At 42.1% G+C, this 14166-nt stretch overlaps 2 protein-coding genes across 2 annotated transcripts; both read left to right on the plus strand.

Annotated features, from left to right (window-relative positions):
- The first annotated feature begins 1555 nt into the window (after positions 1-1555).
- Positions 1556-2121, plus strand: LOC144520200 (uncharacterized). Its single transcript, XM_078253870.1, has 2 exons — positions 1556-1723; positions 1903-2121. The coding sequence occupies exons 1-2, from the start codon at positions 1556-1558 to the stop codon at positions 2119-2121; spliced, it is 387 nt and encodes a 128-aa protein (XP_078109996.1).
- Positions 2122-2337: 216 nt separating this feature from the next.
- LOC144520309 (extracellular matrix protein 2) lies at positions 2338-11143 on the plus strand. Its single transcript, XM_078253978.1, has 7 exons — positions 2338-2507; positions 3041-3156; positions 4467-4599; positions 4674-4831; positions 5027-5166; positions 9901-10227; positions 10705-11143. The coding sequence occupies exons 1-7, from the start codon at positions 2453-2455 to the stop codon at positions 10880-10882; spliced, it is 1107 nt and encodes a 368-aa protein (XP_078110104.1). The 5' UTR covers positions 2338-2452; the 3' UTR covers positions 10883-11143.
- The last annotated feature ends 3023 nt before the right edge of the window (positions 11144-14166 follow it).

Below are 14166 nucleotides of genomic sequence, written 5' to 3' on the forward strand. Positions count from 1 at the left end.
CTGGATTCTTCTGTCTTTGTCTCATCAGCTGATCTTCAGATGCAGAAAAATAAATGAATACATAACATTAACCTCATTGATATGATCAGAAATGATCATATTTTGGTCCTTGTTAATCACAGAAGCTGTCGTCCGGGACATGACAACCCGCGCACACATTTTGACAGATTTAGTGTGCGTGTATGTGGTTACTGAGCAAATAAAGAGAATCTGTCAGCAGGTTTCACCCCACAGTGAAAATCCCAGTTTGGCTCAACTCTCAGCCAGTGGCACCCGCTTGGCTTAGCATTGAGTGTGAGGATGTACACACTCCAGACTACATGTGTAAGAATCACAGTGTATCTACGTACAGACAGTATTATGCGTACAGAATGTAAAGACGGGCTCGTTACCCACTTCTCAGAGGTCATGTTTGTTTTCATACATAGATGCGCTAGAGGAGCTGTGCCAAACAAGGTTGGCTCCGACTTGAACTGTCTACCAACCCTGTCTCTTGTTTGGAAAAGGCCCAAGGTCAGTCTGATGATTCAGTCAGGAGAAAAACACAAAACTGACAGTGGATCACAAATGTATGTGTCAACCCACATGATGATGTTCGAATAGAATCTATCACAGTTGTATGAAACTACTTGTGTTCCAGTTTCTATCTGTGGCCCCCTGTCCGTCTCTTACTGTATCTCCTCCAAAAATCTCTGCTTTCCACCTAATGTTAGCAGACAGTTATGAAAGGGTGAGGAGACAAGGAGGAGCAGGGCGGGTCTGTGTATTTCATGGATGAACGAGGGCCTTTATTAACAATGTGACAGCTTTTTTTTTTTTTTTTACCTCTCCGTCTCCTAGATATTCCTTCCCATCCTCCTGCTCTTTCTTCATTTCAGCGTTCACTCTGAGTTGGGGGCATGTGCAATATGGTTTAGAACTGAAGTTTGGCTGACTTACAACAGAGAAACCACAGCACAGCCTTTGCTACAAGTGTTTATAGTGATGTATCCTCTTGTGTAAACTCTCACATCGACTGTTACTCAGAGTTCCTTTCCATTTTGCAATATTGCCTTCACTTTCTGTGGATTTGCATCATCCTCGCTTCTTGAAGACCTAAAAGTTTCGGACTTCTCTCTCTAGCTGCAACCTCTTAAACTGTAAACTTTCAACCATGCAGATGCCAAGGACATGGATCACGTTCATTTGTCTGTGTGGCACAGTTTCATGTGGACAAAGCCTAAACTATTTGCACGACATGGATGCATACTTGGGAATGTCTTCAGAGTCACCTGAATTAGAAACGTCTTCAGAGTCACCTGAATTAGAAACAGCAGCCGTTCATCCACCAGGAGTTGATACAGGTGTGACCTTGTCAGACACATATGCTTTAAGTGTTACCCTCCCTGCTGGTAAGATCAGAGTTTTTATCTTTCAAATGCTGCCTGTTTCTGTCTGCATGATCTTGGCTAATGCATGCTTTAATAACTGAAATAGTTTACGGTATTTATGAATACAGCAGAGTGAAAAACCTTTTTGTTACTTCATGTCTTTGTTTTGTTTTCTGCTCTGCTTTATGACTGGTGAAGAAGAGAGTGAGGATGAGCATCTCCAAATGGAGGCAGAGGAGGAGAGTGAGCATCAAGGAGTTGATTTCAGGAAGCTGAAGGCTGGTAGAAGAAGGAGAGGTGCCTGGGGGAAGAGGAAGCACGCAGCTACAGTGGAGGCCACTGCGTATCGAATAGTATGTATGACACTTGTTCTACCATGTTAATACAAAAATGCATATTTATAAATAAAGAAATTGGCACATTTTAGGTTTTTATGTTGGCAGTTTTTTTTAAACATATTTTCACCCATGTTCACTGGTTGATTTGCTCCTTTTGTTGAATCATGCGAGTGACTTCCGGCTTCTTATTGCAGGCAGGGTTGGGGCGACCCCTGATGGGCTGGAGGAAGCGTGGGAGAGGTGAGGAGGAAACCAGTGCTCTAATGGCTACACTTAAGGAGCTTCATGCTGAAAAGCAGAGGCTGATGGATCAAGGGAAAGCAGAGGAGGAGGAGGAAGATGATGATGATGATGATGATGATGATGACGACGACGACGACGACGATGAAGAAGAAGAAGAAGAGGAGGTGTGAAGTTTAGTGCTTTACATCATTGATTCACCTATTTTAGTTAATTATTTTTCTGTCATGTAATTATTTTGGAATTCCCTGTCAGGAAGAGGAGGAGGAGGAAGAAGAAGAAGAGGAGGAGGAGGAGGAAGAGGAAGAGGAGGAAGAGGAGGAGGAAGAGGAGGAAGAGGAGGAGGAGGAGGAGGAGGAGGAGGAGGAAGAGGAAGAGGAGGAGGAAGAAGAGGAGGCAACTGAGCCTCCCAGCAATCGAACAGAAACACACTCCAGTTTTACAGAGTCTCCTCTCAGCGAGTGTCAGACTGCTGACAGAGAAATCAGCTGCAGGGGCATCGGCATGACTCACCTGCCAATCATCCATAACCTGCTGGCCACAAATCTGGACATGGCAGGTGTGTGTGTGTGTGTGTGTGTGTGTGTGTGTGTGTGTGTGTGTGTGTGTGTGTGTGTGTGTGTGTGTGTGTGTGTGTGTGTGTGTGTGTGTGTGTGTGTGTGTGTGTGTGTGTGTGTGTGTGTGTGTGTGTGTGTGTGTGTGTATTGTGTGTGTGTATTGTGTGGTGGTAGATTCATCATACAAAATGAGCCATGTTTGTGCTCGGTTGGATGGTTCAAAACCGAATATAGTAGTTCTGATTGCAACTCTGATTAATTGTTTTTTTTTTAATAATCACTTTTATGTCTAACAGTTGTTTTTGGCAAGATAATGAACCATAAACTGAAAACTAAAATAACAAAGGTCACTGACTGACTATATTATTTACATAAAGAAAAGTTCCAGCAGAGATCTGTCAACATGACATGACCTGTGAGTCAAGTGAAGTCCCTAATCACACTCATGTGAAATGGCTTCACAAACCATATTACAGTATATACTTCCACTACATCTACTACATCATATCTCTTACCATGTGATTTATCTTTAAAGAGAACAACATCAGAATCATTGCTCCACAAGTTTTCTCTGGTGTGCCGAACCTGGACACACTGGACCTGAGCAAAAACAAACTGGATGATGAGTCGTTGAGCCAAAACCCCCTGTCTGTGAGTAACACCTCTCTTCTTCTCTGTCAGTCTCAACAGTCCAGTCTAATACTCTGCAAGTACATTACACTCATAAAGTTGTATACTGTATGTTTAATCATTCTTGAATGTATATCTCACTATATACTCACATACTTAGTGTCGTCATGTTTTTATTTGCCAAAAAGAGAAAAGCAAATAGGAGAAACAGAGCCCAAAGGAAAACAACAATTTGCAATTTTGGTTACTACAGTAAGTTCTGTTTTTTTGGTGCTGTCAAGTGCATGAAAAATCTTTATGTTATGCCAAGATAGGGGAAATATATGATAGATTAATTTATAAACCCATAAGGCTAAAATATGTTGATATTTTAGAGCTATAAAACTGTATTTACTGCATTCGGTCTATTTTGCAGTATGCAAGTCAGCATGCTTTTCTGTTTTTTCTGACCCACAATCCTTTGCACAGCATAGATGAGCAAGAGGGTCAAAGTTCAAGGCGTAATATTGTGAAGAAGTAGAGTGTCCCAATTGTATGCATGTATGCATCCAACAGTATGTACTTTGTATGGGCAACTGCAGTACGTACTAACAGTAAAAAGTAAATGTATGAGATTTGAAACCCTAAAGCTAAAAAAGCTTCCTCTTGTGGAGAATGCTAAATGTGAATGAGTGAGTTTGTGAGTTACAAGCCAGTTTTATAAGTCACTTCGCATGTAATTAAAATTAAAAGCAGGCTGTATCCTGTATCATTACAGTAATAAAAGAGCAGTGAAAATTGCATTAACTAATCCTTTCTAAGAATAACCTCTGGCCTAACCTCTAAATGACCACAGGCCAAACACAGATCCTGACCACACCGAGGCAGCCCACCACACTCTGACCAATCATTAGGCGCCACCATCAGCATACTCTTACAGTATTGGCTGGGCAGAGCTGTTGGAAAACAGCTGCAGCCAGTGATGTGTGGAGAATAAAAGAAAATTATTTTTTGAGGAAGTTTTTTTCTCTTTCTTTTCTGCTCTCATCCCAGTAATGACAGAGGACTGATGGACTGGCTCGAGAGATGCCAAAGATTCAGTCCACTGCTTTTAGTCGACACATGTCAACCACAGTGGCTCTCACTGAAGAGTCACACAGAGTGGCTTTTCTAAAAATACATGATAGATGGAAGAGATGTACAAACTTGGTGTATTTCAGTGAACTCTGGGATTGTGTCCTTCTCGGCAAGTCGAGATGGAAAATTATGGATTTGGAGACAAGTATTCATTTTGTCTGTTTTATCTTTCTGGCCGGTTCGCCCCTCTTTTTTTTCCGCTGCGTGTCATGTAGAACTTGACCTTTCTGAAGAAGCTGAACATAGATGGAAACCAACTCACCAGGATCCCAGCGCTGCCGCCATCTCTGGAGGAGCTCAAGATGAACAACAACAAGCTCAGTACACTCAGCCCTAACTGTTTTAAAGGTAGGATTTGTGTCTGTGTTCATGGAAGAGAAACGTCTTGTATGAAAATAATATAATTCAGTGTTCCCCTCTAGGTTTGATGAACCTGTTGAATCTGGAGCTGGAGGAGAATACTCTCCATGAGGGCAGTGTGTCACCGCTAGCTTTCAGACCACTAGAGAGACTTTTGGACCTCCAGTTGGACAACAACCGCTTCCGTTACCTCCCTCTGGGCCTTCCTCCCTCTCTTCAGGTGCACTGGTTTCACTTTACTGCAGCCTCTGAGGGAAATACTCCTCCTTAAAATGTATGAATCAGCTAAAGGAGGCAGCTGGGATTCAGACTTGTATTTAGGGTCTATTCAGAGAGCCACAAACTGACATCAGGACAAGAATTGATGTCCCAAATGAGACATCCCTGTCTGTCTGTGGCCCTACTTTTCATTTAGGAGCTGGGTATGAATGAAAATCTGATTGAGGCGGTGACGGAGGAGGCACTGAGGGGCTGTGTCCATTTGAGAGTGCTGGACCTGAGTCACAACCTGTTGCATGAGCAAGGCATCGCTACCCGCGCCTGGACCCGTCTCAAGTACGTCCATCCAGCCAATAATGTCCTGCAGTTTCTCTATCAGCCACAAGAGGGTAGACTGGTGTTGTTTTGGATTCTAAACACTTTTGTTATTATTTTTAATGTTTAAACGGTTATCAGTCTGACAGATCAGATTTTTATTCCTATCATCAACATCACGCTCTGTTTCACTGCACATAAACACACTTCTCACTGATTCACATGAAGACAGACACATTCGTTTTCTATTTTCTTCTTTCTTTCTGTCTATTTCTCACCGCACCCCCCCTCTCTCACATACACACACACACACACACACACACACACACACACACACACACACACACACACACCACAAGCAAACATATCACAGAAGTTATGACAGCTGATCTTGTGTACTTAGATGAGCGAGAGCTTGAGGGCAACTGTGTGCCTGTATGTGTCTCTTTGTGTACATATGTTTCAATGTGTCTATGGTGCTGTGTGTGTGTGTGTGTGTGTGTGTGTGTGTGTGTGTGTGTGTGTGTGTGTGTGTGTGTGTGTGTGTGTGTGTGTTGTTTAAATATAGTGAATTCCAGTGGGTTTTTTTCTTTGCTCCCTGGGATCCTTGTGAACCACAGTGGGAGCTTCAGGGAAAACTGAGGAAAAGAAAAATGCTCAAGAAAGAAAGACAGAAAAGTGCAGTTGGAGAAAATTTGGATTGTATTTCATGACTGAATGATTATGTGAAAGAGGAAATAGAAATATGAAATTGGGAAAATATAGTCAGGGTAATTTTGACCGAAGAAATTATGAGATCTTGTAGAGAGATGATGTGGGGAAAAAGAGTTTGAGTAAAATGCAGAAAGTTGAACGAGGCAGCGCTCCGAGACTTCGCTTGACTTCTGACTTGAATGTATTTGACATCTGACACTTGACCTCATTAGTGGCATCATTAGTAGCACTCTTCCCATTGGCACTGCAGGCATATTAGCTAGTCCTCTACTTTAAAAGCTTCCTTTAGCACTGCATAGACAAGAGAGTGGGCACAAATTGAACCTATTCAGCTGATACCTTAAAGGGCAAAGGTCATTAGCAAGACCCAAGTGGCGTAAAACAAGACTCCTCCCTGTGTTACGATTGTATTTTAATCTGCAGACATATAATAATTAAATCCACTTTGAACTACATGTGAAAAATCTATTCATTATGTAGCTCTGCAGAGGTGTGTGGCGACATAGACAGAGAGGGATTGAAACAGAATGAAAAGTAAATTGCTGAATGTGAAAATAAACTGCAGACGGCTGGTTCTGGTTAGTGAAGTGCCTCTGTTCCATGTCATGGTGTCATTGTTATTGCTGCCTCCTGCTGGGGGTTCAATGAGGTAAGGGTGGAGGATACAGGGGGTAAGAAGAAGCTGGGGAGTACAGTTTGTACCTGGGATCTGTTTCAGGCAGACCGGGCCGACCGCCAGTCACTCGCCTCATTATCTACCTTGTTAATATATCTCATCATTGGTCAGTACTGTGTTTAGATGCATGTATTGTAACGTAATATTATATAGGTGTTTAGATTTTCTGTTTCCCACATCGCTTTTTTTGTCTTTAGTTTGTGTTCCTCTGGGTGTGTTTACTGCTAATGTGTGACCAGCGTGTAAGCATACGTACATGCTTAACAACTGGTGGAACTAATTAGACTGTAAGCACTACAGTTTTTAGGTTCTTGTACTTCAGTTTTTCCATTATGTTGTACTTCTGTATTCTTTAACTACACAACATTTCAGAGGAAATTATTGTACGTTTTACTACACTACAGCTTTAGTTACTAGTTATTTTACATACAAGATGTATAATATATTATATATCATATTTAATTGATAACTTTAAGTAAGTTTTTCTGATAATAGCTCTGAGTTTAATTTCAGTGATCTTTGGTTTTCATTACAAGGTTTCCTCTTTGGTGTTCAGTCTGAAAAAGGATGTACACTATACTGTAACCACAAATATATTATACACTATGTACCACTGCAGTACATTGTTCATATTCTCCAGATGTGCTTCAGTCTGTTTTCAACAGATGTGACATATGGACCAACATACTCCCAGATATCAGCTTACCGGTATGTTCAAAAATGTAGTGCAAACAGAAGCCTGCACCATAATGACTTGATGTAGTTGACTATCATCCATCCATCCATCCATCATTTCAGTCTTGTTCTATCTAGCCTGCTTGGCACAGCCGCTCTGCCTGGCTACATTACCTATCCTGGTTAGGTTGCCAAAGTCCATAAGCCAGCTTGTGTCGTGCTGGCAGGGTGGGCTTGGCACAGATGGAACTGTGAGTATATGTACAAACCTCTCTGTGTGCTGGTTGCCATTAGAACCCAAAACCCTGAGGATGAGCAGACCATCAGCTTGATTACTCCTGGCCATTGCATTGCACAAAAACATGGACACATTTGTACACACAAACACAGTCTTGTGTAATCCTCACTTTTAGTGTTTTAGCAATGAAGTAATCTTGGATAGAGAGTGCATGTGTATGCCCATTTCTTTGAATATATGTACAGTATCTCTTTGTGAAATAGCATTTTCAAATTCATACGCTTGTGTTTGTATATACATGTTCTTGGCACATCTCTGAGTATGTATATTTGCCTGTTTATGTGTTAGAGTTTCATCTTCACATCATGAGTGTGTGCATGTGTGTGTAGGTGCCAGAGAGTGGGAGTGTTGAGGGTGGTGGACTCTGAGAAGAGAGGACTGTGTGTCCCTCTGCTCATTAATACCATGTGGAGCTCTAAGGAGCAGTGGACTGCTGCTGAGCTTCCTGGCAAAGATTTAGAATACAAATCAGCAGCTCACAACTGGACTGAACTGGTACTGAGAAGCTGACAGAGCAATATATTTCAGGGTTTAAATTTCAAGCAGAAACCACATTTTCACAGCAATTCATAACTGCCACAACACATATAGGTTAGACAAAAAGCCGGCGGTGTGGCCAGTGAGTGTGTTATTGGCTCTTGTGTTTGTGTGTTTTGAGTTAAATCTGTCATTGTGCTCCCTCCCCTGTTTTAACTGTGCTTTCAGTAAAATATTTATGGTTGTATTAATGTGAAGTTTTAAAACATCTCTGTTAAGCAGAGAGGAATGTAACCAGCCTCAGGTTTCTCTGGAAAGTCTATAGTTGACCTTGTTTGACCAAACTGAGAGAGGAAGGCCTCATGCTAATCATGACCTTTACTATGATACTGACAAATGATCAGAAGTTGCTTTTTGTACCAACGTTTTGATTGATTTAGGGATTTCAACCCCTTATCGTTGACACACATCATCTATCTCATGGAAATACAAAACCCACAAAAACACCAGTGATTCATGTAGCCCGGGGGTTGCAAAGTTCAAGAGAGGCGAGTTAATGCAGAGGTCTTGCTGCAAGTCACCTTTACAAGGAGCAGAAATGCTGAGACACCGAAATATCAGTCAGACAGTCCAAGCGTCTCCTACATCCATAACCCTTCACTCTCTTTATCCTCATTGGTCCCTATTTCACTTCACTGTGTGGTCATTGGCTGGTCACCTTAGGGTGTTCTGAGCCCATTGGCAGTTTAATGTGGTCTATGAATGGCGGAAGAACAGGAAATGAGGTTACTCTCCCGCAGTGAGCTGTGCTGTAAACTCACAACAGCTGTGTTGGAACTTCTAACAAAAACACTGAACCCCTGTACTGCATCCTCACCCCTGAAATCTGGTCCTCCCTCTATGGCTGTCTTTCTCATTCCCACAAACTAAACATTTGTATACCCCTTACCACAAATCCCTCCTCAAACTGCCATGCTCTCCTACATTGTATTCCCCAGGCCCCATTATTTCCCTCCTGCTGCTCCCCCTGATTCCCCTGCAGCCGAGCCTCACGCTCTGCACTCCTGACTCCTTGCCTCCCCAACAGCTCTATACAGGAGTCCATTAACTATAAAACATGAAGTCTGCAGTTAAATCAGAGTGGAAGTGGGCATCCATTATTATATCTAATCTAGAGCCCTGTAAAACATGCTAATGTTAAGCAGGTGTGTAAAGTTCACCATGATCACCATCTTACTTAGCGTGTCGGCATGTTAACATTTGTTACTTAGCACTAAACACAGAGTACAGCTTGGGCTGATAGGAATGTCATACGTTTTGCAGACATTTTGTCATAAACTAAAGTATTGGACAATGTGAAATTTTGACCTGATGGTGCTGCTAACTGAAAGAGTTGATCAGAGATCACCAAAGTTGTTAGAATTCATCCTGAATGGCACATGAATTGGTGTAGTGTACCAAATGTCATGGCAATCCATCCAATAGTTGTTGCATATGACTCAAAACCACAAATGTCAACATCATGGTGGCAATAGAGTTAAAGTTGGGGGATCACCGAAGTCTTCAGGATATAAATTGTCTACTAACCATGAATGTCTGAACCATATTTGTGCCAATCCAGCCATAGATGTTGAGATATTTCACAGGATGAGTGAAAACTCTGACCTACCGGTGGTGCTAGCAGAAAAGTCAGGGGATCACCAAAGTCAATAGGATTGATCCTCTGGGGACCATGACATTTCATGACAATCCATCTTATAGTTGTTGAGATATTTCAGTCTGGACCAAACTGTTGTCCAGGCTAGAGCGCTGCAGCTAGCATGGCTAAAACTATCTAAAAGTAGAATTTTCATTTGAAGGTCTTCTTGTAGATATCTGACTGAGATTCATGATTCGTCTGTTTGTGTCTACTCAGGTCCCTGGAGGCCTTGAACCTGTCCTATAACAGATTTACCTCTGTCCCAATGAATCTTCCTCGCCATCTCCGTAAATTGACCCTCCAACACAACAACATCAGTCACATTGCTGCCTTTACGTTCCGTCACATGGGGTCCAATCTACAGTCCCTCCGTCTATCCCACAATGACTTGAGCAATGAGGGTATGGAACGAGTCTCTTTTGTCGGAACGTACCGCTCACTTGGAGAGCTCCTATTGGACAGCAATCGTCTGGAGGAGGTCCCTCGCTGCGTTCGACAGTTTAAGAACCTGCAGGTGCTGAGACTGGACAACAACCAGATCAGGTAGAATTGCCATTTTCAAAAGTCAAATGTGATTTATATAATGCAGGGATAAGCTATGCTTGTTTGCTTTTTACCCAACCCTGTCCTGATAACATTAGCTGTGCTGGTGCAGCTTCCTTTGGAAATGACTCTAAGGAGCTTGGCAACGAAGCAAAGAAGGATATCGCTGCACATTCAGTGTCTTATGCAAATACATTTATTCAAACTAACATTTCAACAACAGTCCTCGTCAGCATAAAGATGAAGACAATAAACTATTGTTGGCAAAACTACTTTTCATTACTGTTGTGAACTGTACCAAATTCTGTGTCCCCTTTGATCTAACACAGTAACACTGGTAACCAAAGCACTTATACAGCTTTATGCAGTTCTTTGTGCATTTGGGGAAACAACAAATTAGCACTTGTGGAAGGAAAAGTGCAAAATGCAGCAGATGTAGTGTGTCTAAATTTAAGTGTACGTATGTTGTGGTTGCAGGCTGGTGAGGCAGTGGGGAGTGTGCCACCCTCGCAATTCTGGCTCCACCTTGGCTTCGATCCACTTGGAAAATAATCTGCTGGAGGTGGAGAGGATTCCCCCAAATGCCTTTTCCTGTCTCACTGATGCTCAAGGACTGGTCCTCTATCCACAACAGGGGCACTCATATGACCAATAGACTACACAGTGGGACGGACATACAATGACAGATACATAACCACAATATACGCATGTGCATCATGCTGATGTACAGCTACTCTATACTTTCTGGGGTTTTTATGAAGGCAGGGTTTACAGAAAAATAACTGTATTGTGTAGTTTGCTTAGTCAGTCAGCGCTATCATGTTATCATCCCTAACCTTATCTTTTTTTCTTTCACATCTCACCTTTGATTAGGAAAATGACTGTAATGTTTTTGTATGCATTAAAGTAAATGTGTAATTTGCACAGTAATGGAAATAATCATTATGTAAAATGCTCTTGGAAGTGTAAAAGGATAATACATTGCAGTGGAATCCAGATCTGCTTTTCATTCAGGTATAAAGTATTTAAGTAATACTTTTGAGAAAATTAAGACTAAAATGGATTAACCTATGTCTCTAGTCTGAGTCTGGGGCTTGCAGGAGGAGCCTTTAGTCAGGGTAAATAGAAATAATGTAAGGGTGTTTGTGACAGGGATACTGGTGGGGGGGGGTCATGAAGCAGTCAAATCTTTTAACCCATTATTAAACCCATTATTTGGGTTAGCAGGAAGGTAGTCTCACATTGCCAGACCCTCCTTCAAAGCGCACTGGAGGAGAGTCTGGCTACTCCACATAGCATTCGGGGATGGGAGGAAAACGTGCTCTGGTTTATTGGTATTTCTTTAAACCAATCACATCGTCATGTGAACGTTCAAAAGTTGTTTTGGTCATGCAACGGAAAACTCAGATTGGACAGATAGTCTAGCTAGCTTTCTGGATTTACCTTGCAGAGAACTGAGAAAAGGTTAACCATAGTCCTCATAAATCGACCGGAGTTTAAAATGCCTACACAAAGGAAGCCCAAGGCAACGTCTATCTGGCCTAAATGAGTGAAATCCGGCGGATTTTCCGGCGGCAACGGAGCGAACCCGGAAGTGGAACGCCAAGGATAAAGACTAGCAGGAAGGGAAGACATGGAAAAAGGTTAGGAACGTGGTGGCAGTAGAGCGAAGGAGGGACAAACAACACACTGACCTTTAAGACACAATACAGCCATTGTTCTTAGAAAGTCTCTAAGCTGATCAGCGAAAGATGAGAAGAGCAGCAGTTCATAGTTAAATCAGGCTAGTTGAATCCAATAAGATGTTGCTAGAAGATCAAAAGGAAAGGAGACAGAGAGCTAAAACTCTTTTTCCGTTTGGGAACTAAAGCCACTGGTGTCCTGCCAAACTTGTTGCCAAAGTGAGTTCAGATCGCAATGTTCTCTTTTTCTCTTGCTATGTGAATATCGGCGCAACTGTATCTCACTTTCTATCTTCTGCTGTTTGTCCCTCGCCCCTACAGTACAAAATAGCTAACAATGCACCATTCTTCTGTCTCAACATATTTATGATCTCATGTCTGTTATGTGAGTGTGACATGAATGAGAGCCTTGCCCATAGCATTTTTGTGGTAGATACCCTTAACGCAGTCTTGTTGAAATCATACCAGAGCAACAACAAAAAAACACAAACCCTATTGCACTCTCTCTTATTGTTTTCTCTGAAACAACAACTTCCTTTTGTTCTTCTCATCCTGTATTATTACCAAAAACTCAGTTCAACATGAAGTGAACTTGACAATGTGTAGTAGATGCCTCGATTCACAGTGTAGTCCGATACTTTACACCAAACGCTGCAACAAACATATCTGTATTTGCAGTCTCACACAAAAAACGACAAACTAAATACTTTATGAAGGCTGATGAAAGTGCAGTAGTCTCTTTAATTTGTTCATCCACCCGTGCAAAGGTGCACTACACTTTACAGTATGTCAGTTAGAGTAATGGATATAATTAAAATGATAAATGTGTTTGAGTTGTGCTCAGTATGAAGTCGTAATTTACAGGCGGTGCACTTGCTGTGTTCACTTTCTGGCTCCAGGTACAAGTTTTCAACAGAGAGCAGGGTTTCTGCAGCTCTAAATGAAGAACAGAAGTTCCCCTGCAGGCGCTAGAGTTACAAACACACTCACTTGGAGGGAGGAAGGAAGGAAGAGAGAGAGGCAGTTAATAAGAGAGAGAATGAAGCTGGGTTATTGAGATAAAGTTAAGTTAACAAGGTTATGAGAACACAGTACATGCATGGTTTGAATGTGTAATATGAACACACACACACACACACACACACACACACACACACACACACACACACACACACACACTTTTCTACTTTTCACTCTCAGCTTGGGCGTGTAATCACATGTTAGATTTCTGCTTTCAGTCTTGTGCATGTGGTGCTGTCTCCATTTTCCATAATTGTACAGTCATTTTGCAAACAGCACATTACTGTCTAAGAAACTACACATTCAAATTTATACTGTAGTTCCTGCACGTACAGGCAGAGCCGATCGAAACAGCATCAAATCTCTTTTTGCAGTTTCCCTTCTTTGTAGTTTTGCACAGATGGATGTTCCAGTTTTGATCTTAAATCCTTAAACCTCCGGTCCAAAGCTTGTTACATGAGGTATTTTCAAATTTGATAGCTTGCCACTTCAGTGCCAGCCATCATACTGCATGTGACATGGTTAAACTGTTAAACCAATGTCCCATCAAACCCAACAGATGTTTCGCATCCCGTCGAGCTGAACCCAGAGCCCGTTTGTTAAAGAGGTTGCTCGCAGAGCGGCATAGTGCTTTTCTTCTCCCATGCTCTCTCTGTTCTACCCGGCGACAGCAGCTTCCTGTGTTTGTTATTGGAGGAGGTGTTTGTGTGTTTGTGTGTGTGTGTGTGTGTGTGTGTGTGTGTGTGTGTGTGTGGGGGGGGACTGCTGGCTGATAGAATTTTCTGACTCAGAGGAGCATCAGACATAGGCAGAAAGCTGGAGGGTGGAAGAGTGAGAACAGTTTCTTGCTAGAACATGAGATTGGATTCCAGTGTTAACTTCCAGTGTAAGTGGGTCAACTATTTGGGGTCAACAAAGAATGTGCTTATGGCAGGGTGCAGGAGAACTAATTGCTCGGCCATCAGCCCTGATGTGCTCATCCTTGATATCCAGCAACATTAATGACTATGAAGTAAACATTAATTGGGCTGAAATCCAAATCCAGAAACAAAGTAAATACTTTAATATTATTCTCTTCTCTTCACACACACTCTATGACAGCACCTACCCAAGCGCTAACAAGTGGGTGTGCTAGAGACACGTTAGCTGAACACTTGTAGGACAAAAAAAGAGTTTAATTTGGATGGCAAGCCCTCTAGCTACAGACCAACACCATAATCAAGTGAACCACAGTGAG

This window comes from Sander vitreus, chromosome 7 (assembly GCF_031162955.1).
Source record: "Sander vitreus isolate 19-12246 chromosome 7, sanVit1, whole genome shotgun sequence".
NCBI lineage: Eukaryota > Metazoa > Chordata > Actinopteri > Perciformes > Percidae > Sander > Sander vitreus.